The sequence below is a fragment of the Blennius ocellaris genome (genome assembly GCF_963422515.1).
Source record: "Blennius ocellaris genome assembly, chromosome: 13".
Lineage (NCBI taxonomy): Eukaryota > Metazoa > Chordata > Actinopteri > Blenniiformes > Blenniidae > Blennius > Blennius ocellaris.
Window position 1 is genome coordinate 16,664,250 of NC_137662.1, and position 25,615 is coordinate 16,689,864.

General features: G+C 42.3%; 2 protein-coding genes across 5 annotated transcripts in view; one reads left to right on the top strand and one right to left on the bottom strand.

Annotated features, from left to right (window-relative positions):
* mark1 (MAP/microtubule affinity-regulating kinase 1) overlaps positions 1-15,540 on the top strand; it is a 32,317-nt gene extending 16,777 nt beyond the window's left edge. The window contains exons 4-18 of one of the 4 annotated variants that reach the window (XM_080507494.1): positions 1,446-1,494; positions 1,763-1,828; positions 2,101-2,171; positions 3,215-3,271; positions 3,373-3,609; positions 6,177-6,296; positions 7,524-7,623; positions 7,724-7,836; positions 7,941-8,151; positions 8,832-9,013; positions 9,119-9,213; positions 10,053-10,193; positions 10,325-10,576; positions 12,198-12,242; positions 13,688-15,540. In XM_080507494.1, coding sequence (XP_080363620.1) covers positions 1,446-1,494; positions 1,763-1,828; positions 2,101-2,171; positions 3,215-3,271; positions 3,373-3,609; positions 6,177-6,296; positions 7,524-7,623; positions 7,724-7,836; positions 7,941-8,151; positions 8,832-9,013; positions 9,119-9,213; positions 10,053-10,193; positions 10,325-10,576; positions 12,198-12,242; positions 13,688-14,033 — 2,085 coding nt within the window. In that variant the 3' untranslated portion in view covers positions 14,034-15,540. The remainder of the gene's footprint in view (positions 1-1,445; positions 1,495-1,762; positions 1,829-2,100; positions 2,172-3,214; positions 3,272-3,372; positions 3,610-6,176; positions 6,297-7,523; positions 7,624-7,723; positions 7,837-7,940; positions 8,152-8,831; positions 9,014-9,118; positions 9,214-10,052; positions 10,194-10,324; positions 10,577-12,197; positions 12,243-13,687) is intronic. The other 3 variants (XM_080507496.1, XM_080507495.1, XM_080507497.1) reach the window with 3 other exon arrangements.
* A 711-nt stretch (positions 15,541-16,251) lies between these two features.
* On the bottom strand, positions 16,252-22,443 carry LOC308138110 (leucine-rich glioma-inactivated protein 1-like). The gene is made up of 8 exons (XM_080507085.1): positions 22,231-22,443; positions 21,945-22,016; positions 21,413-21,484; positions 21,245-21,316; positions 19,893-19,964; positions 19,380-19,549; positions 19,096-19,260; positions 16,252-18,022 (listed from the first exon to the last, which is right to left on the bottom strand). Exons 1-8 carry the CDS (start codon positions 22,416-22,418, stop codon positions 17,205-17,207), a joined length of 1,629 nt encoding a protein of 542 aa, XP_080363211.1. The 5' UTR covers positions 22,419-22,443; the 3' UTR covers positions 16,252-17,204.
* Between the last annotated feature and the right edge of the window lie 3,172 nt (positions 22,444-25,615).

Sequence of the window (25,615 nt, forward strand, 5' to 3'; positions counted from 1 at the left end):
CTCTGTGGCACTGAGGAATTATGTAGACTGAAGCCACACAGACAGCACTTGTTTATATGCAGGGACATTTTGGATGGTTTTCTTAACCATATGCTTTTTGTTGGATTTTTCTGACAAAAACATTAGTATTAAAGATTTATACTTGGAGCCCTTTGCAGGAGCTCTGTGTACGTGTGTGTCAGGTCTAATGAGACTCGCGGTGCCAAGAAGAAAGGGGGGAGAAAAAAAGTGCAGGCGAGCAAGTTAGGACAGAGAACAGAAGAACGAATTAGTCTGAGACAGAGCACCTGCATGTTGTTGAACCAGACTGTAGCTGAGAGGTCCCACAGAGTCGGGCCTGCTCACACTGGTAGAATGGCTGTTTGATGACCTAGAAACATAGACTATCCTCACACTTATGCAAGAAGGCCAGTAAAGAAGTTACATGGCCACTCTGCTGTACACCCATTCAACCACACTGCAGCAGTGTTCATTCACCCAGTCTTTTAAAAAAAAAAGTTTTTATTTCAATCTGACCTGTTAGAATATGATGCGCATGTGATCTCCATTTTTTTTTTCGAAACTGGCAAATATTTCTGTCAAATACAGGTCAAATGGCGAAAAAAATCTGTGTCCTGTCTCACGTCACAGAGGGTGCAAAATCCCAGTTGCTGGTGTTGGAAATGTAACACTCCAACAAAGCCTGAGCGTGGCTAAACCGAGAATCAGCAGAATGTAAATGATTCAACGGCACCTCTAAGTGGCTGCAGGAGCTCGTCTGACGCGCAGTCACGCCACGACTGAAGAGACCGTTCTAAACGCCTATTACTCTGAATCTCTCTTTTTCCGACTCGTACAATAAAAAAAAATGTAATTTACAATCAAAAATACCATTTTAATTTTATGGCTAATTCTTCAGAATGAAAACAACTGCAGTGAAGAGACACTATTACATCCTTGCGTTTTAGATCATATTTAGCTCGTTATAAGCGTCGGTATAATGTCGCTACTCATATTTGCATGTTATGATGCAGTGATTATATTAGGCAGCAGATGCCAAACTATAAGCCTGCACTGCTGCTCTGCAGTGGCTGGGCTTTGTGCAGTGCTGCTGACTGCATGTTTGGAGTGTCGATTTGCGAGCTTGCTGAACTGCAGCATGGTGGTGGATTTCTCATTCTGTCCTTTATCAGTGTCGGTTCAGGGTTTGGTCCGTCGTTGCCACCGCTTCTGCCACGGTGCAATAGTCCCATTATCTTCCAGTATTAAAATTGTCTGTGAAGTGTAATACAGCTTCAGATCAATACACACTTTGGAGTTTGTTGTGGCTCAGCTCTTTTTGTTTTCAAACGGTGGTTTCCTGTTCGAGAAATGGCGGCAGACAGTTCACAGTCTGGGTCACGTGGAGTCCTGTAATAGCATTTGCTGTGATTTGGTGCATTAAATATTCTTCTCTGTTTCCGCAGCTCTTCAGGGAAGTAAGAATAATGAAGTTACTGAATCATCCAAATATAGGTAAGTTTCAACAGTAACCTGCGACATGCTGGTGAATGATTAGCATTGCCAATTGAACTAATACTGTGCAACAATGTCAACAATAACAACAAATGGAAAATATGAGTAGTGAAAATATTGTCTTCATGAACTTTGAGTACATTTTTGTAGTTTTAGCAGATCAGTAAAATGAGCTAACATCAATTATAAAAACCTCCATATGTTTTCTAACGGCTAATTTAGCTTATACCCACTTCTTGCTGCTTTCTTTTCTTTACGTGTCCTGCAGTGAAATTGTTTGAAGTGATTGAAACAGAGAAGACACTTTATTTGGTGATGGAATATGCCAGTGGCGGTGAGTGGAATCAATAATGCATGTTGACTAAATTAATTACATGTTGTTGATTACATAAATGTAGTGCTGTTTTAGAGAATTATATTAGACGCATACAAATACTGTGTAAAAAAAAAATCTATGTAGGATCTCATGTACTAAATTTAACAGGTTTGGTACATTTCCTCAAAATGAGTCTGAAAATATCCGTGGAAACCTTAGTTTTACTTGAAGTGACATAAAAAAATGCAACTATACCCGGACTAATCATTATTCATTTCTTCTTCCTACAGGAGAGGTATTTGACTATCTCGTGGCTCACGGCCGAATGAAGGAGAAGGAGGCCAGGGCCAAGTTCAGACAGGTGAGTCATCAGTATTGCAACGCTCGCACGCCTGTCGTCACTCTCTTACCGTTGTCAGAGGGAAGACCGCATGCACCAAGATCAAGCTTCGTCACTGACTGCAGAGGAGAGGTGGAGAGCAGATAGCTTGGCCTGAGAAGGCAGGAGGTTCAGAACAAGTTCCTCACGGATGCTGTCCTGACACCTAGTGGCGCTGCAGGGGCAACAAGGCACATGGCAGACGTTATTGAATGCAGAGGCTCATTTATACACAGAAAAGAGGTGGGGGGGGGCAAAAAAACTCCTTATTTCACAATCACCAATTGATGATCCAAGTTAGTTTTTGTTTGAGGTCTCGCAATAATTGTGTTGGATGAATCAAAGGAAGTGTGTGGGACAGTCTGTGTACATTTCTCTTGGTGTGCGGTTCAAAACCCAGAAAGGTAAACATGTTTATCTCTGCATATGTAGGTGGTTGGCTTCTGTCAAATAACGATGTGTTTTCTGTATAATTAATGACTATTCTGACATATGTTAGTGAGATGTCTTCGTCAACTGTCATAGCAACCGTGTCCCACACGGTTTTTAGCAGGAGAGGCAGCCACTCGCAGCAGGAATGCATTTTCTAAAACCTCAGACTGAAAATTACTGCTCGTTATAGTCAGTTTCCTGCCCCCATCATCTGGAGGCAAAATGTAGTGGATACCTCTGTTGGTACATCTATGATCAATTTCTTAAAAAGAAAAAGAAAAAATTATAAATTAACCCGTCTGTCCTTAACCTTCCCCACTGACATGATTTGACATAGAAATGATCATAACTATGGATTGTTTAGAGCAGAAAAAAAGAGCTTTGTGTCTTTATACTAGTTATTACAGTGGTTGCTTGTGCTCTTCAAATGTGAACATGAATTGGCAAATCTTTCTACTTTCAGGCTGCTAGATTGACAAACCAAACTCTCTTTCTTTATGTGACTGTTGTGGAAAGCCTTTTTTTTCCCTGCCTCTTTTTAATGTGTAATGCACCTGTAGTGCCCTCTGACTTTATGTGTGATTGTATTTCAGATTGTGTCTGCAGTGCAGTATTGTCACCAAAGGAGGATAGTACACAGGGATTTAAAGGTGAGAACCTGATCTTATCCCTGCTGAGAAAATCTCTCGCGGTCTTAACATGAGACATATAGTGTCAATAACTGTACATTTGCCCTCTCTTCCCCCTGCAGGCAGAGAACTTATTGCTAGACGCAGATATGAACATTAAGATAGCCGACTTTGGCTTCAGCAATGAGTTCACCGTGGGCAGCAAGTTGGACACGTTTTGTGGCTCGCCGCCGTATGCGGCTCCGGAACTCTTCCAAGGAAAAAAGTACGATGGCCCTGAAGTGGATGTCTGGAGTCTGGGAGTAATCCTTTACACACTGGTCAGCGGCTCACTGCCCTTTGATGGACAGAACCTAAAGGTGAGCTCTCACTCTAGGAACCATCGCCACCTGAGGGTTTGTACTGACGGTGTGTTTGTAGCAAATTCATTTTAAGTTTGAGTGAAAATTGTATCCAGCAATTATACTGTTGGGATTTAACAGCCCCACAAAAATGTACCCAACTGCTCCAAAACATTATGGGAACACATAATCATGAAGATGCAACGCCTGGGATATCAACCTGCCCAGTGAGGAAGTGTTTCTGCTCAAGCAGAGAAACGGACTCCACGAGGGCAGCATAAGGACCCGACGTGGTCGGGCCTCTGCTCACACCACGGCACCATGCAGCCCAACTGGCATTTGCAAAGAAATTTGATACTGCCACCCTGTCTGTCCTCTTTACCGATGAGAGCAGTTTCATACTGTCCATATGTGACAGACCTAATGTAATCTGGAGAGGAATGTTCTGCTTCCTGCAACATCCTCCAGCATAGCCAGTTTAGTTGTGGGTCAGTGATGTCGTACCTTGACTGCTGATTTAGACCCCCCCCCCCCACACTCTCAGACCCATTGTCACCCCTTATGCTGCTGCTGTAGGTTCAGTACTTCTTCTGGACAATTTCCCAGCCTTATGTGCTTTTCAGCACTTCCTGGGTGATGAATGCATCGGTTCGTTCCTCAGACAGGAATCCAGTCAAGCATCTTGTGTTATTGCATCCATAGTCAATTTTCTGCATGATTCTGAATCCAGCCCTCACTGAGTTAATGATTGTGGTTACTGGGAATTATTTTCACGTTGTAAGTGTGTTCCCTAATTTCTTTGAGCATTGTACATATCAGACAGTTTCACTTAAATCACAAGCAACAGTGGGAAGCTAAAACTTCCTTTTTCAGTGAAGGGAACTTTCAGCCTGTACTGCTCCGTTTCCGGGTTCAGTAAAGAAAGAAAAGAATCAGACAGTGAATAACAATCAATTAATCGACATTGTGCAGCTTAATGACTTGTATCCGTTCCTGTTTCATGAGTTACTGTTTGATGGAGAGGTCAAATGTCACACTGAACTGGAAGCTGCCCACTGAGAAAGTATGACATTTTTGAGAGCTAAATTATATATATAAAAAAGTATGTATAAAAAGAATAAGCTTTTTTTTTTTCTTTTTTTTTTAACAATGTAAAACAAAGTCATGAGAAAATAAATTGGACCTCCCGAGCTCAGTTTCATCCCATCACGCCATCTTCTGTAAGGCTTTATTGAGCGTATGGTCACTCAGTCACTCTCAGCTGACTGTGGGTGAAGGCAGAATATACAATGACGGGTCACCAGTCAGTCACACGGAAATAACAGAGAGACAGACAACAACACGCACATTCACACCGAGTGGCAATTGAAAGCCCAGTTAACCTCAAAGGCATATTGTTGGTCTGTGGGAAGAAATCACCCTAGAAAGCCCACACACGGCGTGAACACGCAAACTTTCATCCACCTCTTTCATAATCCGTGTGATTCTGTTTTTAGACAGGGACAGCTTTTACAAAATGGCATTGCTGCTGCAGGCCATGTTGTTTTGTTGATTATTGTCATTTGAACACTGTAAACTGGGAAGTGTGACCTTCCCAAGCTTCGCCAGTTCTCAACTGTATGGGCGCAGCATTTCGCACGTCACACCCACGTCACACATCTCATTTCAATCTATGCGTCGACACGGGTTGGCTGCAGAGGCCGGAAAAAATCATTACTTTTGTTCAGATAAACACCTCTGCCCTGCAACTTTATACTTCATATCACGAAGCAGCAAGTTCCTGTTCCTGTCTTTAGAGCAGGGGTGTCAAACATGTGACCCACGGGCCAAAACTGGCCTTTTATTTGACCCTGTGTGGTGTAAAAATTAGTTATCTGTTGCGTTTTTAATTATAACAAAATGAAAGAAACATTGTACTTTGACTTTTCATTTTATTGGCATTATGTGGAATTTTTATATGATATTGTATTAATTTCATAAAACAAAAGGAATATGGTAAGAGTGTAATCATTTTTACTTTATAGTGATATTATTTTACTGGTGTAGCCGATTGCAGGAGATTAGTTTGTTTAAAAAAAAAATGTTTGAACACTTTTGGCATCATATTTCAAAAATCCCACATGTGGTCTTGTTTATCTGAAACATGCTGACAGCTTGAACTGATGTTCCAAACAGTAAGAGTTATAGAGCCAAATCAAGTGAACATTTTATTTGTGAGCTACTGTGCTTGGATTTGAAACATTGTAACAATCTAAATTGCTTCCAGGCGGGACTATAAATGATCATTTGAATGAGTTTTATGAATTTAAATGGATGGATAATTATATTTGAATCTGAATTTGCCGGCATAGCACAGGCCAAAGTGAAAGGAAAGCGCTTCAGTCTGGTATCTAGAGAAGGGTTTTTAAGAAGTAAAGTATGGACTCTGCGTTAACAATGTTTACATGGATTGATGCATTAAATGAACTGCTTAATACAATGTTTTAAATGTGGTCCAAATGAACCAAAAAAAAGAGAAGAAGATGCTCTCTTATTGGTAATTTTTGTAACTTAAGGCTTGTTTGGTTTTACTCTCTGGCGTGCAGGAGCTGAGGGAGCGGGTCCTGCGGGGGAAGTACCGGATTCCTTTCTACATGTCCACAGACTGTGAAAACCTGCTGAAGAAACTACTTGTGCTCAATCCCGTCAAACGAGGCAGTTTGGAGGTATTACCAGAGTTTTCTCTGACACATCTTTTATTTGTTCTACATTCATAAATGTTCAAACAGTCAAAAAGACACTTGGAAGCAACACTTTCTGGACATCATTTTGGAAAAGCACATAATTGCTGCTGTTGTTTATTATAAACCTGCCTTTTTTTTATGGCCTGTCAAATAATGATTTAATGAAACGTTTTTCATCTCAGATCATAAAACAGATGTTATTATTAGAGCTAAACATTAAGCTTTCACTGTATCCGTGATTCGAGATGAAGTTAGTTTCTGCAAAACATATTGTTCAGTGTAGTTGGCGATCACTGTCCAGGGTCAATACGCCCCCGCATTCTGGACCAGACTGAGGTTCAATAGTAAAGATTTCTCCACCAGTACCAACGATTGATCTTACCATTGCCAATTCTCATCTTTGCAGTGTTTTTGTTTTGCATCTGTAGCCTTAAGTGGGACATTGTATAAAATGTAAATTGCGCAAATCATTTAGATCCTACATTTAATTGAAGGACTTGAAACTGAGGAGGATTATCGAATTTGAAAAAGAGTAACAAGTTTGCTCTGGACAAATTCTCAGGGAAGGGAGATTGCAGAGCTAATTAGTTGAATTCACGAATCATTAACATGATGAGATATAAAAAGAGCTCAGAAGCTGAATGTGTGGACACTAAATGTGGAAGTGTTCTTTGAAAGGATGACATTTATTGGCCTAAGTTTTGCAGCACATCAATAAATAATCTGTGCACAGAGAGGAGAAACAAGATTATATTGTCCCAGCTCTCTGTCAACAGGGGATCAGAAACCGACATGCTTATGTAATGAAGATCAGTGCATGGGCTTAAAAACCACAGTTAATGAACACGGTTCATTCCTGCATTTGTACGGCTAAAATTTAACTTGAGTAGGGACCAAATACGAAAACATGATCCAGGGTCTAAGATCCATTTTTCTTTGGGCTCATTTGAAACAGACTGAGGTGAAACCGAAAAAAATCAGTATGCAGTTTAAGACCCAGTATACCAGAGCTCAAAAAATGTGGACAAGCCTGTGTGCTGTTGTTATTGGTATTTTTACAGCAGCCCATTTTTTAGGGAAATTTGGGTTGCTGCTGTCACGTCGTATGATTATCAGAAATAAGTAACAGACAGAATAAGCCCTCTATACTTGGAATTGCTGTTGTAGTGGACGTGTGTAGCTCTAATGGTCTTGTTACTTCTGTGTTAGCAAATCATGAAAGATCACTGGATGAATGTGGGTCATGAGGAGGAGGAGCTCAAACCTTACATCGAGCCTGAGGCGGACTTCAGTGATTCATCCAGAATAGGTGCGTCTCTGTGTGTGGCTGTACATGTGAGTGAATGTGGGTGTTGCCCTTTGTCGTGTGCAGCACGTAACCTCTGATGTCTGCGTCTGTCCTCAATCAGAACTCATGGTCACGATGGGGTTCCCCAAAGACGAGATCACCGAGTCTCTACAGGGCCAGAAATATGACGACGTGATGGCCACCTACTTGCTGCTGGGCAGAAAAGCCCCAGAGGTGAGATTGGTCTACGTTGCATCAACTTGACATCACCGCCACGGCCATCGTGGCATGATGTCATGTGGCCCACGTCCCCTCACGGTGTGACTCTTGTGTTGCAGTTCGAAGGGAGCGAGCCTCTGACTAACAGCGTTCTGGGTCAACGGCAGCGGCCGACCAGTGACATCAACAACAGCTCCAGCATTTCTCCCGCCCACCCCAAGGTCACACGCAGCATCTCGGCCAATCAGAAGCAACGCCGCTACAGCGATCATGGTGGGGATGATGATGGTGGTGGTGGTGGTGGTGGTGGTGGTGCCGTAGAGAAGCCAAGTAAAGTAACCTCGTTCTTCCCAGCTCTGAGAGTGCTGGCGGCTGCGTGTTGTGTAGGTGGAAGTTACTCCTAGTCGCTGAAGATTGACTCATTCATAAGATCTCAGTAAACACGCTGATGTGCCTTTGTGCAAAGCACGAGAGACTTTTCAGCTATGCTGGTTCTGTCAAACCTTTTAATTACCTATAAGGCAAATGTGTTTGCAGATTTTACGAAAAATTTTGAAAGCAACAACCCTGGATTCATTTTTTTGAATCGCAGTATTTTTTTTTTTTAAACGCCCATGTCAGTGACTCAACCTGAACACTGCACTGGTTGTGTAGCAGCTTCCTCCTATGTCATGTGAGCCATTGTATCTGGCGCCATCTTCTGGCTGGCTGCTTCCCTGCAGCTCTCAGGAACAGCACCTCAAAGCATGAGGAGGGAACAGCTTTGCTTTGTACCTTTTGCTCACCTTGGCTTCTATAACTGTACGACCCATGAAACAAAAGTCTTGTTGCCGTGTATCATATTTCACAGTGTGGTTGACGTGTAACTCCTGGCTCAGAGTGGCTTTGCTTGATGCCATTGTTACAAAGACACTGTCCTTGTCTGGTTGTGTGTTTTCCAAAGTCCCGTTTCGAAGAGTCGTGGGGAATACTATATTTATGTGAGACTTAAGTGAATTTGTTTCCGTCAGTGGGTCCATCCGTGCCACCGGCGGTGTCATACACCAAGCGTGGCCAGGCTCTGAGTGTGGAGAGCGACCACAGAGAGGAGTGGGACGGAGCACGTCGACTGGAGCTCAGCACTTCTAAAGGAGACGTTCCCGCCTCGCCGTTGGGAGTGCAGGAGAGGAAGAAAACCACAAGTGCTGTCGGGGTGAGAAGAGTGCAGAGAAGATATTTGTTCTGTGCCGCATATTCTTTTTTTTCTTTTTTTCTGAACGTAAAATGCTAAAATTTGCCTTTTGTGTTCCTACTTTAGCAGACCAATGGTTCAATGACTCGTAGGAACACATATGTATGTGAACGAACCTCCACTGACCGATATTCAGCTATTCCAAATGGCAAAGACAGCAGGTAAATGGGCAACATTCACATTCACATCTCTATGATATACCATTATATTGCAGCATTCAGGAACCAATCTCATCTGACTGTTAGAAGCGTCCCGTACACGTCACCTGTCCATTATTAGACAGACACACATCCAACCTGCATTCGAACTGGGGACCTTCTTGCAATATGCAAGACTTTCTAAACCTTTATGTCTGAAATAAATCCTACGATTCCGATATTAAATAATCCAAATCATGTAAATAATTTTTTATTAACTACTACCTTTGGTTATAAAAAACAAATCAGAAGTTCTGGAAGTAAAAGTATTGACTTCCACTGGGGTCTTAACCTCACGGAGGTTGTTTGTTACATGAAGAGACACAAGAATTTGAACCAGTCTGCAGAGTTTCTTCAAATACTGAAAAGTTGATGGGTGGTCACACGAAATATTGATTTCTTTTGTCGTTAATCACTTTTTATTGACAATTAGCCACTTTCTTGGCAACAGGTTGTCATTCAAATCTTGCACAGCACTATAACGATATATATATAGCAGAAATATATCCATTTTATAGGGCACTTTGAGAAATTAATGTACTGTATGTGTGCTTTGCAGGTAAAGTGAAACAAAAAAAAATAGGAAGGTAAAAACATTTTAGCGAATAAAAACTGTAAAAAAAGAAAACGGTTGCAACTTTGATCAAATGAAGAAAAGTTCCCATAGAAGTATGTTTACATGAATAAACTAAAGGAGATCCCTCACTCGGCGTACTTAATGTCCTCAGGCAGATTGTGTTCCCTGCATCAATACTATACTATGAGCCATACTTCACCCTTTTGTATCTGCCTTCCATCACCAGTTTAACGGAGGTGTCGGGCAGCACGCCGTCGACTGCAATCGGCTCAACGCGACCGCGTCACACCAAGTCCATGTCCTCATCGGGACATCCGTCAAAGAGCACTCTGCCCCCCATCGATGACAACACAGAGCTTAAAGCCAGGTGAGCAGGCCCAGTCAAGCTCGCGTGAAGAACGGGATGCGTTTTGGCCTTCTCGGTCCAGCAACATACGGTACAGTCTCTGATCAAAAGAGCCATTTGATCATCTCCTCCGCCATTTCCTTGCTCTGCAGCTCTTCTCCACGTGGCCCCTCCACATCTCCATCAGCACACAGTATCAGCACCCCGGAGAAGAACCGCTTCCCCCGTGGCACCACCAGTCGCAGCACCTTTCACGGCGCTCAGCTCAGAGACCGGCGCAGCGCCACCTACAACGGCCCCCCAGCCTCGCCCACACTGTCCCATGACACAGGGGCCCTCGCTCAGCAACGCAGGGGCACCTCCACAGGGATCATCAGCAAAATCACCTCCAAGTTTGTCCGCAGGTCAGTGACGGCAAAGCGGCTGAGCAGCTCAGCTGCATTGAAGCACACAGCGAAGCTGCCCGAGAGCGATTCAGCCTGAAGGCTGTCATAAACCACAATAATGAAAAGCTTACTACCGAAATGAACAGTTGTGGTATCCATAATACTTTTCAATTTAGAGCGATATAAAATGAGACTGAATCCACAGCCATTATTAATAACTATGCTAAATATACTGGAACACTGATAATTTGCAGAAATGTTACTCAACAAGGCCACTGCTGATCACCAAAAGGTTTATTTTTGTTATTCAGGTCCTGAAAGCTTCTTTAAATTTGATTTAAGAAAAAAAAAGTTTTTCATTTTTACATTAGTATGAATATAGTTATGAAGTATAGTATTGATGAGCTCTATTTATATATCTAACAGTTTTAAACATATTTATTGTAATTTAATGTGTTTCATATGACAGCACTGTATATATGTTGTGTTGCTTCTTATTTATTCATTTGTTTTTGCTACAGCCATGCTATTTTGTTCTTTTATGGGTCTTAAAAAGGTACCAACTGTTTTTAAAATGTTCTTTTAATATATACAGGCCACCTGTCTGATAAATATAAAACAGGAAAAAAAATTACCTGCATACAGTGGAAAAAACACGCAATGCATTGTGGCTGTAGGTACATAGTTAAATACAAGAAGTTATTTATTTAAGTTTTTATCACACACACTCGCTCCCTCTGTATTGCCGAGCGTCCCCAGTGCTTATTCTGGATCCACCAACACTTTGCTGTCACTATGACGAGCAAAGCACTGACCCTCCTCGTCCATACAGCAGTGTCACCTTCACGCTGCTCCATCTGGTAGAAGCTCACAGCTTTCTCTCCTTCTCTCCCTGCATAGAGCTCTGTCTTTCAGGTCGACCCGGAGGTAGGAAAACATAACGCTTGCTGCACCTGTTCCCTCCCGTCCAACGAAAAGAAACCCCCCCCCCCAAAAAAACCAAACGTACTCTGTGCCCACTATGACCTTGGCCCGTGTTTCCTTAACCCCTTTGCGTACTTGCCCACGACACCACACCCTTTTACCTAATGACACCCTTGTTATGCCGTGTACTTCCTCCCCTTGTGTCCACGTCCTTTACAGCGAAACCTCATAGCTCACGAGCTTCTTCTACACTAAGCCACCAGATATCTGCTTCTCCAGCTGCTAGCTTTCCTCTCCTTACCCCCCCCCCCCCCCCCCCCTCCTCATGACAGAAGACCAGACAAATCACAGTGGCCAAATCACAGATTTAGAGCTACAGGTTGTTTTTTTTTTTGTTTGGTTTTTTTTTTTCTTCCACTTTTCACAGATCAGTGGGGATTAAGGAAAGGTAGAGTGGTAGTGTGGGATGATGCATCTGGTCTATGTGAGCTATACCCTCCAACGGTCACAGTTACCTCAGTGTGTGCTCAACCCCAAAAACCAAGGAGCGTGGATTCTTTCCTGGCATGATGCCTGACAATTCCCCTCTGTGTCCAGTGATGATGGGGAGTCGGTGCCGGTAGTGGGTGGGTTGGGGGGGGGGGGCGAGGCGGGGTGGGAACCCTTGTTGATATCAGCTTGTGGGAATAACAAGTCTATTCCTGGTTTATTTCAGGGTGCCTAGTGAGGGGGAGGCCAGTGCCAGGACAGAAACACCAAGGTGAGAGTTCGATTAAGACGTTTCACAGACCACCCCCCCCCCCACCTCCTCATTCTAATGCTCCTAGAAACGGGGGTGTCAAGCTGTCCCAGAAGTACAAGTACAGCAGTGTTGCTAATCCATGTCTCACCAGTGATTGCTGTAACCACCTGGTCAAAATGTATACTGTACCTTTCATGAGGCTGCAGTCCATCTGCCCGTACATCGTCCATACTGCTTCATCCAACTTAAGTTTACAAGGCACTGGAGGCCAACCCAGCAGACTGGATTAGAGCAGTGTACAGTCTAGGGATACTTTTGCTGCAAACTGCTCTGCTACACTCTACTGCACTACGCTCTACTATACTGTCCATGAACCACTAGTCCAGGTAGATTCCCAAAGACAAAATTCAAATATTTGACCGGTGTGACACTCAGATTTCATTTTCAGAAATGGCGAGGTACTTTTGCTCTCTTCCGCGTACAAGGGGAGACTCGCCGTTGAAGAGAGTCGTCCTTTAAACACTGTGATCAATGTTGTTTGGTTTTAAAACACCTGCTCTATTTTTTTTCAAAGTAAAGCAAGTTGACTTGTTTCCCCAAAGAGGATCCTACAAAAACCAGGTCAAAATTATTAATTCAATGGCGAGAAAAACCAAAACACTTTTATCCAAAAATGATAGTCAGACATTTACACTACTTAACCACTGACTTCTTAAGCATGTTTCTTTGCTGCTGACTGGATTGAGCTTGCAGATTTTCCATGACAGTGCTTTAGAAATGATGTGAATCATATACAATGTTGAATATTAGCAGTATGTAGATTCATTATTTTTATTTACAGCTATTAAAGTTTACAAACATTCATTCAGCTCAGAAAAGTTTCTGTATTTTAATCTAAGTTGAAGGGTAATGATACATGGTTATTATTGTTTAGGATTATTATTTCAGTTTTCCTTCTATTTTTAATTTTTTTGTTTCTTGCATATTGAAAGTTTTAAAATAATGCCCTTGTGGCTTCACACTGTTACTGTGCAATAACAGACGAGGTTCAACACCATGTCTTCTTCGTCATGAGCTCAGATATTGAAAAAGATGAATTACTCACTCGTTGCATTTTTTTTTTTTTTTTTGATGAATTCTACAGATATGAAATATTATCAAGTCAAGTATACCATGCCGCTTTTTATTTGTACAGTGGATTACAATTCAAAACATAAGATGTAAAACAAAATCAACTATAAAATACAAGTAAAGCGGGTATAAAAAGGCACAAACGATACAAACCTTCAAATAAAAGCAGAACAAGGAGGGACATGAAGTGTCCTGCTCGACATGGAGAGTCTCATGACTCTACAAAAAAAGCATTATTGATGAGATAAATAACACTGGAGACACGATTTGGCCATATTTGTGTAAAGTGTGTCGTTAATCTTCTTCCCCCCTCCCTCCTCTCGCCGTCGCAGGAGTGCGTCCGGAGACACAAAAGAGGAAGGCGGCCGAGACTCGAAGCCCCGCTCGCTGCGCTTCACCTGGAGCATGAAGACCACCTCGTCCATGGAGCCTGCCGAGATGATGAGGGAGATCCGGAAAGTCCTGGATGCCAACAGCTGCGACTACGAGCAGCGCGAGCGCTTCCTGCTCTTCTGCGTGCACGGCGACGCTCGCCAGGACAATCTGGTCCAGTGGGAGATGGAGGTGTGCAAGCTGCCCCGCCTCTCGCTCAACGGCGTGCGCTTCAAGAGGATATCGGGCACGTCCATCGCCTTCAAGAACATCGCTTGCAAAATTGCCAACGAGCTCAAGCTGTGATGACGCAACGGAGTCGCCCCCCCCCGCCCCCCCCCGTCGGTGTTCGGCGAGCTCCGGCCACAGTCTCATCTCGTCACTGGATAAAGGTGTTGGGCTCGCAGGACAACATTCAGCACTGAGGGTCCTCGCCGCGCAGAATCAGGGTGGACTCGGCTGGTAACGTGCAATACTGGCCACGAATGTACTGTACAGGGTAGTGGATCAGAGAGAGATCGCTCTGTGATGGAGAGCAAGAAAAACCTGCTAACTCTCCCCCCCCCTTTTTTTTTTCTTCCGTCCAGCCGTCTCTCGCATCAGCCCGCTGCTCCGTGTCAGAGGAGACATTCATATAACACATGCAGTATGCAACCCAAGATGACCATCCTGCAATAAGGTTTTCAGTCTTTTTTTTTTTTTTTTTTTTTTTCTAAGCGCCTATTACAAGATCTACTCTCCTCGCTGAATAACCATTAAAATTACTGTAAGCAAAAATAGCCGCTTTTCCACCTGTGTTAAGTCAGTATATAGATCAGGCTGGAGCCCATACTAAAAACTATGTAAAAAGAGAATTGTACTGTATGCATAACATCTGCAGGTACTGTATTGTATATTGATTTTGTGTTCTGTACAGAATTTTGTTGTCAATACTGTCTTTTTTTTTTTTCATGGGATTTCAGTTCTTTCCTAATATAATTGATGTCTCTTAGAGCATTATTCTTTCAGTCTGTGAGGTTTTTTTTGTTTGTTTTTGTTTTTTTTCTTAAGAGCCACCATATGAAAATAGTGTTTTTAATTTTATTTAAAGAGCACTAAATTATTTTGTGGGATATTAAGGGATGTGTTCCCTTGCCTTTTTATGTTCTATTTTTTTTTTTTTTTTTTTTTTGCCTCTTGGGGGGGGAAAAAGAAAAAAAAAAGAAACACTAAGTTGCACCACATAGACTTGAGTAGTAACGTCAGTTAAAACTGAAACATGTGTTCACTTTATTTTCTCTCAGCAGTAGGTAGGCGACAAGGAGATCCTGCTGCCATTGCACAAGTTTTCCAGGGTGACGTGTATGGACATGAGAGTATGCACCTGTGTTTCTTTCATGTTAGTTTGGTAATCCCCAATTACAAATGATAATTAAAAAAAAAAAAAAAAAAAAAAAAAATGCAGGGTTTAAATCAGTTTACTTCAGAAAGCAGGGGAGGATACGTCTTTCTCCCAACAACTGAAGATGCATGAAAAATCCTGAAAATGACTTCACTTGAAAATAAAAACAAACAAAAAAAAAAAAACCTCAACTTTAAAAATCAGTGTTTCTTGCAAGGCCTTTCTAAAGAGGCTGATTTATCCTGCCACCAGTGTGATTGTGCAGGTACTTGTGTATCTCCTTGCTTGTTTTCTTTTTTTTTTTCTTTTTTTTTTTTTTATTTCAGCAAATTTTGTTGTATTTATTCCATTACATTGTAATGTGCTGCTTTGTAGATTTGAGGCGTGCACTTTGTTGGAGAAAATAAAAATGATTTTATTTGTTTGTATTAATTTAGATTCTCCGTTGGTGTGCTGTACCAGTAATCTGAGTAAAACTAATATCCACCCATATCGATGCAGTGATTCAAAGGAAGCAAGTTATCGTACAGGAAAATTGACCAAAATCGTCGTTCATTCTTACTCTTTTCTCACATTTTATTGAGCTTTTCAGAGCTGAAACAGTTTATTCTATCCTAATTGTAAGCAGAGGTTCTTTCAAACCAGTGGCAAACAGTTCCTATAGATAACACAACCCTTTTATTGTATACTTCCTGGTAAAATGAACGTTGAATAAGACAAATACGATTTTTTTTGCAGAGATTTTTGGAAGTATGTACTAAATATCCATTCATCTTGTATCTGAGGGTTGCAGTGTACTGGAGCTGATCCCTGCTGACTATAGAAACCAGGATGAAAGTTCATCACAGGTGAAATGCAGAAAAGGACATTTGCACAATTTCTTCATATATATATCATATTTTCCCTGTAATAACTTTGCTTTTGCACGACTCTGGCCTTTGCTGCCATTTTCCTATGCAGTGACTCGTTAACTCCCCCCTGTGGACAATTTAGACACAGCCTGTTATTTTGGTTGTAAGATTTGCAGTTATTTCTTTGCAATCAGACCCTGTGGCCCACTGGCCACGTGTTTGACCCTTTCTGAAGAAACAAGGTGGCTGTACTGGTTGGTGTGTGGCGTTACACAGTGCAGGAAGCTCAGATGAAACGTTAAACTTTATTGACTCTAAGTAGCATGTTAGTCCTAATTATGACACAGTTGATGTATTTTCAATACATGTTAGCCAAAGATAAAGCAGTATGAACAGTAAACTTAGTATTTTTTTTTTTTTTTTTTTAATGTGACTGTTGAAAATGGCTCCACGACTTCCCAGTTGTGGAAAAACTATTTTCAATACCTTAAACATCATACAAACTATTAACGATAAAAATGTAAGTTGCAAGGATATACAGGTTGACTCTTACACAAATCTGTTGATATTTGTCAAATCATGAGCATCGGTTTAAATCCTTCTCCGTAACAAATGTATATCCAGCGGCCGTGGTCCCTCGTAAACCTACAAAAAACGTCATTTACAAATCTTCAAGCTTACAAATGGAAAGACAGAAAAATGTAAACATTTCATTTTGGCAGATTTTGTTCAGTTAAACATGTCCATCGATTAAAAAGTACTATTTTATTATTACTTTCTGTAGATAAATATATGAGATTACAAATGTATAAACATTGCTGAGTAACATGTAAGGCTGAACACAGACACGCAAAGAAAAGAAACCTTACTGGTTGATTTGATGGATTTATGAACATGGATGCTGCATTACTGAGAATGAGGCGGCCTGTGTAAGGCTCTTGTCATGCATTAATGACTTGATAAACAAGCTGGCTGTAATCCTAACTTGAGATGCATACAATTAACTAAGCATGCATCTCAGGCTAATCTGTTTGGCTGAGATCTATGCCTTCTTTAAAATTTGCGTGCATTTGATTCAAAAGATTTCCGTTTTTATTTTATTTTTTTTGCTAAATGGGTGGGATGAAAGTCTGCCGCACTCAAGTTAGGATCAACACTGTCAGAGTTGCTTAGTGCTTTCTTCAGACATTAAAAAAAAAAAAATGAAACAACTGATCAATCAGGCAAAAAAAAAAAAAGATTCACTCAGTTGCTCAGATCGATGACAAGATGTTCATAGATCTGAGTTTTCCCTTTGAAACTGGAGGCCAGCAGGAACTGACGGTTGTCTATAGAAACGGGGGAGAAGGCCCGCGGCGCCTGGATGTTCAGCTCCTGGAAACGAACAAACTCGCCCTGCTTGGCATCCCAGCGGTACACCTGGGTGAAAGAGTAATCGCTGCCCAGGATGGCGTACTGCCAGCTTCCCACGACGAAGGGTTGGAACACCATGGAGCCGCGAGAGGGCATGGTCTGCATCTCTCTGAAGAGGGCCCCGTCCCAGCGCATCACTTTGGAGTCGCCGATGAAGCGTGTCAGGCAGATGAATAGGTCGGACTTGACCTGAAAGTGCTTCACGGCGTAAACGTCCTCCATCTCCGGGATGTCGGTGCGCCTGTCGAACAGCTTGGTGCCTTTGTTCCACTGGTAGATGACGGGCCTCTGGGAGCTGCTGGACAGGATCAGGTGAGGCTTGGAGGAGATCTCCATGTACTCCACGTCCGTGTCCCGGTACCACGGGTGGAGGGACTGGTGGGAGTAGAAGCCGTTGCCGTTCCACTTGTAGATGGTGGTGGACCCGGCCTTGGAGCTGTCGGCGATGACGAAGAAGGACTCGCCGTCGATGCGGAACGTCTCAACGTCGTTGGGCTTGCGGATTTTGAGGATGTCGATGCCTTGGAGCTTAATGAATTTGTTCGCCGAGGTGTCTCGCTTGTAGATGTGAGAGCCGCCAAACAGCTGAGCCACGATGACGAAGAGCTGGTCGTCGATGACCAGAGGTTTACAGATGACTGTGGATGTGCCTGATGGGAGACGGAGAGAAATTAAAAACCAGCACGGGGTCTGAATCGCCGACACTGGATTATCACGCAGCACTACATCCCGGTGGTCTGGCGGAGTGGTTAGTCCTATCGTCTCACAGTGACATGAATTGGTGAATTTAAATCATCCACAGGTATGAAACATTTTAAAGCACATTTTGAAAAAAAAAAAAAAAAAAAAAGCGGTATCAAAGATGGATGGAATCCCATCTAGCCGAATCACAGAGAGACGGATGATCCTGCTCCTGAGCTCTTCAGTCACCAACTAAACTCAAGCAAATGTTTTTGAACAGGGGACGAAACACGTTTTTTTTTTTTTATCTCCACCATTTCACTCTTTGACCGTGCATATCCTTCCTATCATTGTAAGAAATGTTATCCATTAATCACATTTAGGAGTTCTATTTCATGTTTTCCTTTATAGTACAGCTGATTGAGTCTCAGACCACAACCACTTCCTGTGTGTGCGTGTACAGTAACAATAATGCTATCGCTTTTTCTTCACATCAAGGGAACCGAAACCCAAGACGATCTGTTTTATTTGTTCTTTGCTTGCTTTTATTTATGGACTGCCATGCATTTTGTTTTAACTGTAATTTCTACAGCTAGTCTCCTTGAGGCACGTGTTCCTTATTTAAGCTTCAAAAGGAATGTTTACACTGTTTATAAACTTTTGGATATTGTTTTGACAAACATACTGAAACTTGGAAAAAAAAATACAGGACTGCTAATGAGAACAAGTGCAGAGTTGTCTTTGTGTTCTTGTTTAACTTATTTTGTGTGATTTGCTGATTATTTCACTGCACATTTCAAGCCTCCAGGTAGACGTTTATTAATGTTGGCGTCACAACCTCAACAGGTTGAAAAAAAATGTGTCAAAAGGAAACGTATTGTAACAAATATATAAGTCAATGTTACATTGAAAAGTCATAAGTCACAAGTCTCTGAAAAGTTTAAGATGATCCTATCAATTAATAAGCTGCTTCATGGTATTTTTTTATTAAACTCACAACATCGGGGTACATTTAAAATGACGTACTTGATAAATGACTTACTGTCAATATCATCATAGTTCCTGAAGACCATCTCCACATGATCCCACTCTAGAAAGCTGCACTTTCCGATGAAGGGCTGAGCGAACACCACATACTGGTCATTCCCAAAGGAAAAGGCTTCCACAGATATGGACTCAAACTTCAGCGACTGATAGGAGGCAAACTCTGGAGGAAAAAAGAAAAAAAGAAAAAAGAAGCTCACTCAACACTGAATATGTCCAGAGAACAACAGTTATCTTCAGGAATCCGAGTCGAATCAAAAACCGCGGTGGAGTTTTAATAACCTGTGGTGATGCAGTCGAAGGACTGCGGCACCAGGTCGTTGATTTTCTTGTCGAGTTGCGCGGCGGGGCCTTTACAGTAGAGCTGATCCACGGTGGCGTTGGTGTTGTAGATCCACTCCACCAGCCACTTCAGCTTACAGTCACAGGTGAACTGGTTTCCCCTCAAGTCTCTGATGGGGGAGAAAAAAAAACCCTCAAAAAAACACAACACAGAAACTAACCTACAGTCTCTGAAAATATGTGCTCAGTATTCCATGGAGGGACTGAGCGTCTTCAGCATTTGATAGATTACAAACGATCAGTCTTCCTCGCTGCCGCATGCAATTTTAATGGTGTTAAAAGCGCCGTCTGCCCACACGTTTTCCCGGCCTTGGCTCAAGTGGAATGAAGACACAGTTTTCTAAAAATAGACGACTGTACACAATACTCATTGTTCATCGCAGCGGCAAATGTCAGCTCTCTAAATTAATGGGATTCATTTCTTTGTGTGGCGAGAAATACATTCATACTTACACTTTGGTCAAGGCCTCGAGGCCCTTGAACAGATCTTTGGGTAGAGTTTCAAGATTATTGTAGGCCAGACTCCTGATAAAAATAAAAGAGAAAGAAATACCGTAATACAGGGTTAATCTTCTATTTTTCTTGCTTTTTCTCTGTTTCATATACAAATGTGCTGTTTGTATATCATCAGAGGAGTGCTCAGGTGTCACAGAATGCTAAGTGTAGATGTGGTACTGCAGTATTTCTTCACAGCTCGCTGTGGATCCATTATGGAGCTTGGTCACATACAGTCACCCAAGAGAGGGAAGGCAGGAACATTGCTTATTGCGAGTTTGAGGAAACATTAAGCTATTTTTAGCACTGCCTCCTCAGCCATTTCACAGCTGTCTCTGCTACAAAAAAAAAGGAAACGAGTCGACTTTGTTTCTAAGGAGCTTGATGCGACTATTATTATTAATTGTTTTTTCTCGCAGCATAATCGTCAGGCATCACGACACATACATGATACGTTCAAGTCATAAGGTTTTGGTGTCATAGGGCAGGTGTTTTCTTGTAAATCAAAACCCAAAAGATGGTTTTCCATACTTTGCAGACCTATTTATAAAGGGTTTTGCTGGATCTGTGTTTAAAATATAAATTTGATATCAGTATAACATTGACTTTGCTTTAAAATCACGTCACCAGCTGTGTTTTGAGGAATATCTATGTGGCAATTAAAGTTGTGCAATAGACTTTGTCAGCATTTCAGTGGTTTCCTTGCACCTGCGCACAGATTACAACACTTTGCATTAATACAAATAACAACTAACCCTTGAACAGTCACTCCTTACGGATAACAACAGTGGTCCAATATTAGATTAAAATGCATTCACAATATTAGAGTCCCATGATTGATGCAAGAGTTTGCATTTTCTAATTCTTGAACAATTATTGTGCCACTGTCAGGGTCAATAGTCTCCTTGGCTTCTCCTCCTTGTGTCTGATGTCTTTCACCTGTGTGATTGTCATCACCTGGTGCTTTGGTATTTAATGGGCTTTTCCTGTCTGTTCCGGTTGTCAGTCTGTTTGTGTTTCTATGGCTGTCCAGTCAGCGCTGTCTTCCTGTGTCAGTGTCGCTTGAGTCCACTTCCCCCAAGCCAATCCTAACAGCCACCGCAACTCTTACAACGTTTTATCCAAGTATCAGTTTTCGGCATCAATCTGCCCTGTACTATTTGCGTTTAACCTGAAATGAGGAAAATCCTATTGAACCCTAAATCTTGTCTCCTGAAGCATCCTCTTCAACCCCCACCCCACATTTTGAAAACCACTAAAGGTATTTTTTGCTGGTTTATGCACAGGATGTTAGGAATCGGTGTACTTACAGGTGTACTAGGGTTTTCAATCCACGGAAAGCATGTGGCGATATCAACTTGATTTGGTTGTTTTCAATAAATCTGAAAAAGGCAATGAATAAAAAGCATGGTGAAAAAACGGTTTTGTTTATTTTTCTTTTTAAATGAATCAAGAGCAAATGTATAAGATCTACTCACAGGTACTCTAGATGGGGAAGACCAAGGAAGGCATCCTCGTTTATAGATTCCAGATTATTGGCTGTGAAGAGGCTGAACAGAGGAATCACAAGTTATCATCTCTTAATCCATCAAGATGGTACCAAGCCATATTCGTGAGGAGTCCATGAAGGTTTGTTTTGAAGGATGTATTGGTTCTCCTGGGAGACAGCAAGTACAGGGGATTCCCCCTTCAAACGGGGGAATTCCCCATAAATAGATTTCATCTGAACCTGATTCACAAGATACACTTACCGGTACACCTTTAGGTTTGGAAGGATTCCCAGAAATAATATCGTTTAGAAACATATTTTCTTTAACCATTATTTTTGCTGCATCTGATTCAATGGCTACAACATCACCAGTTGTGTTTTTAACATGCAGCATCAGTGGAAGTGTAGGGTGGGGGGGGGGGGGGGGTACGGTGTGGGGGGGGGGGGGGGGGGGGACTTCAAACATGGCGTTGATCATGACAACATGTAACAAAGACCGAATTACAGAGACATTTCCTCACAGGAGATGCAGGGCAGGCGTGTGGATGAAGCTCTCTTTTGGGATTTCGGTGAATTCTGACTTGACGAATGATCTGTGGGAACATTACGGAAATAAAATGCACAGGCTGTCTCATATACATTAGAATGCATCAGTATGCTGCAGCAGCAGATATATATATATATATATATATATATATATATATATATATATATATATATATATATATATATATATATATACATATATATATATATACATATGTAAATATATGTTTAAAAAAAAAAAGATTGTAAAATGTGACTTACAGTGAGATGACATCGGAGGGGAAGCTGCGGGGGATCAGACCCGCGCTCTCGCACAGCGCGTTATCTTTGGTGCATGTGCATGAAGCGGGGCAGCGCGGCTGCCGGGGTCTCTTGCTCTCCGCCAAAAGTAAAAAACACGCCGCCACAATCAAGCCGAGCCAGGGTGATCTTCTGGGTGTGATCTCCATCCCTGCGAACCACACATGAACCAGAGTGTCGCCCTCCGCCACCACCCTCCCGCCGCCACCACCACCACCACCGGCTGCCCTGCTGGACTTGGAGGCCGAGCGACGCGCTGCCGATCCCCGCAGAGAGCCGTGCGCCACCGCCGCTCCGGAGATGATGGGACCAAAGGCGCTGTGATTACGCCGCTCAACCTGAAGATCTAAATCCTCTGTGAGGAAAAACAAAACAAAAAAAAAAAAAACAGGATCCACCTAAACGCCTGTTGTCATGTGTGCGCGCGTGTGCGTGTGCGTATGTGTGTGTGAGTGTGTGAAGCTTAGGAGAATACCAGCTGGCACGGTGACAGACGCGGTGTGAGGGCAGGTGGGGATCCCAGCGGGAGCAGACGGAGCATCTTCATCCAAAACCACGCCTATGGTTTCAGCAAAACGCCACACACACACACACGCGCGCACACACACGCACACACTCTTCCTCTCTGTCTTTCTGTGTGTGTCGGGCTCCTGGAGGATTCCACCCTATAGGCTCACGGAATTGTGCAATATTTTTCGTGAATCAGCTCGAGAAAAATGAAGCAGTGACATGAGCCAGCGGATTGCGGCGTTTGGCGCAGACGCACAGCGGCTTTCGATGCGGGCAGCGGGGAAACCCAGAGAAAATGAACGATTGGAAACGGCTGTTATTAATCCTGTGTGGAGATTTAGCATTGATGTTTTTTTTATATATGTCTCCATATCTTCATTTGTTCTGTTTGAGGGTTAAAAAGAAATCGAGAGAGTTGCAAACATTCCGGATGCGTTTCCTGGTTTGTGCGTGGTTTCCATGGCGACTGAAGGACGCAATATGGTGTGACCTGTGCTAGAAGGGTGAGGGGAAGCCCTCCTGTCACCCTAACATCTGCTCCCACTAACCCATCCCCCTCGTGCATACTTCCCCTCTCACACAAAGAACAGGTCTGAAAACACTGTTTTCCTTCAGAACGTGTTCCTCTCAAAGCCACATGCAAAAAAGGCCTTTTCTGCTATAAAACACCTTCATGTGTTTTATTACAACTGTCCTTTTTCCTGTGTGCCAGACATGCTTTGGCACAGCACGGTTCTGCATAAGGTCTTCTTCTTCTTCTTGGTGAAAATTTCTCCAGTTTGCAAGATTAATATGTTTACTGGTTGTGCCTGGAACGCCCACAGACCCTTCTGGGAAGGAACATGTTCAGAGCTTTCTGGAAGGTCGTTAAATAAATGCATGCAGCACTGGACCTCTTTGTCGCTGATTCGATTTTACCATTTGACATCCACCCTGTTTACGAATGATAATACAATTCTGCCTGCAATTATGAATCCAGGGCTTTTAGGGGAGCAGGGTCTTGCTATAGGGGGGTTTTTAGGGGGTATCCTGTTATTCGGATTACATTATTAGACTTCTTCTTCTTCTTCTTTGAGGAGGAGGAGGAGGAGGAAATAACAGAGAGGAATGGAGATGTAGAGAAGCTGAAAGGGATCCAAAGTAACAAACGTCTTTTCTCACAAGCGGAGTGTGGACTAAACGGAGAACACTGGATATTATTGTCGTGCTGCGAGATGATTGGTCGTGTCCATGGTTCATAAATGTCACCATTCATCACCTGAATAGAGGACAGGCTTTCAAACAACAATGTGGCCACAGTGACTCCAGTGTGTGACTTTTAATGGAATTCAGAGTCTTGTTTCCTGTTACTAACTCAAGACTATATTGAAGTGCCGCGTTCCTTCTGATGCATCGGTTCATCTAATTAATTCGTCTTTCATATGCAAAGTTGAAGCTTGTGGGCTACAGGTGTAAAAAGAGACGTTCCCTATTGCTGCATTCACTTTTGAAGAGAACTCCCCACTAGAGGGAAACGGAGAGCCAAAGGAGATGGACAAATGCCATCATGAGTGGACTGAAAAATAAACTTTCAGCGCTTTAAAATTCTCCCACCTACATTTATACTTGAAGGAAAACATTGGAAAGAGATTACTGGAATTCCTTTCCATCATTTAAATTGACACACAGGGCAAACTATGATACCATGTCATTCACAATAATAGTTTTGTTTGTAAACTGGGATTGGCACCAGCATGGTGTGACCCGGCACAGGACACATAATCTGGACGAATCGTTATATAGAAATCAAATTCATATTAAAACTCAAACTTCCTGACTATTGAGGGGGAAAAAAAAATAATTGGGGAACACACTTGTTTTGCAGAATGACCTGTGGACCTTCTGGTGGGCTTATATTCAGTCTGTAAAGCAGGCTTACGTCTTGTGACGCTCTCGCAAGGCTTTGACACATGAGACCCTCTCTGCTCCTTGCAGGTACGTACAACGGCTGTCCGTCACCTACCTGAAGCCAGTCAACAAGATGAGTAGCTGTAGAGACATACGTTCTCATCTTCCTAAATATGCAACAATGCGCTTCGGTATATTAGTGCATTAAACCCAAAAGGCTTTGGTCAAATTGTAATAATCCCCCCCACCCCCAAGTTAAGCAAGTTAAAGGTGAGAGGTCAAAGATTAGCAAACCAGGGCAAGGCTCAAGGAGTAAGGGATCACCATATTTATTGCACCCTGCTTTAAAGCAATCGTTGGAATTCATCGCCTTCTTGTTTGTAAACAAAGCGCGTGCACAACGCGTGATTGGTGAAACGGTAATTATGTGAAAACCTGATCTAAATGAATTACACAGGTGTGACACAAGCTCGTTAGCCGCCGATTAGAAGGCGGTGAGTTTGGTCAGCGGCGGTCACCTAAACCACTCAACTGAGTAGTGAGTAAAATCCCCACATTGGTTCTGCTGTAAGGTCGCGACACTCTAAATTAAACTACTTTATTCAGTACTGTGCATCACCTTTACACTCTTCATGCAAGTTAAACACATGACCAAACTGCTTTGAACTTCTAAATATGTGATTTCAACATTTTTTGTTCCATTTTTCTTTAGTCTGAAAAAAGGTAACGCCCACAAAAAATATGTTATTTGGAAGTAATATTTATTTACATATTTTTCATATCAACTAAATGCACATTTAAACATGACGTATTTCAGGCTATAGTCACATGGTAAAGTGTTTTGTTTGCGGCCGTGGCTTTTTTATGTCAGCATCCAAACATACGATATCAGAATAAAACAAATATGTAATTTCAGCGTCAAGTAAAAGTCACTTACATGAGATACAGA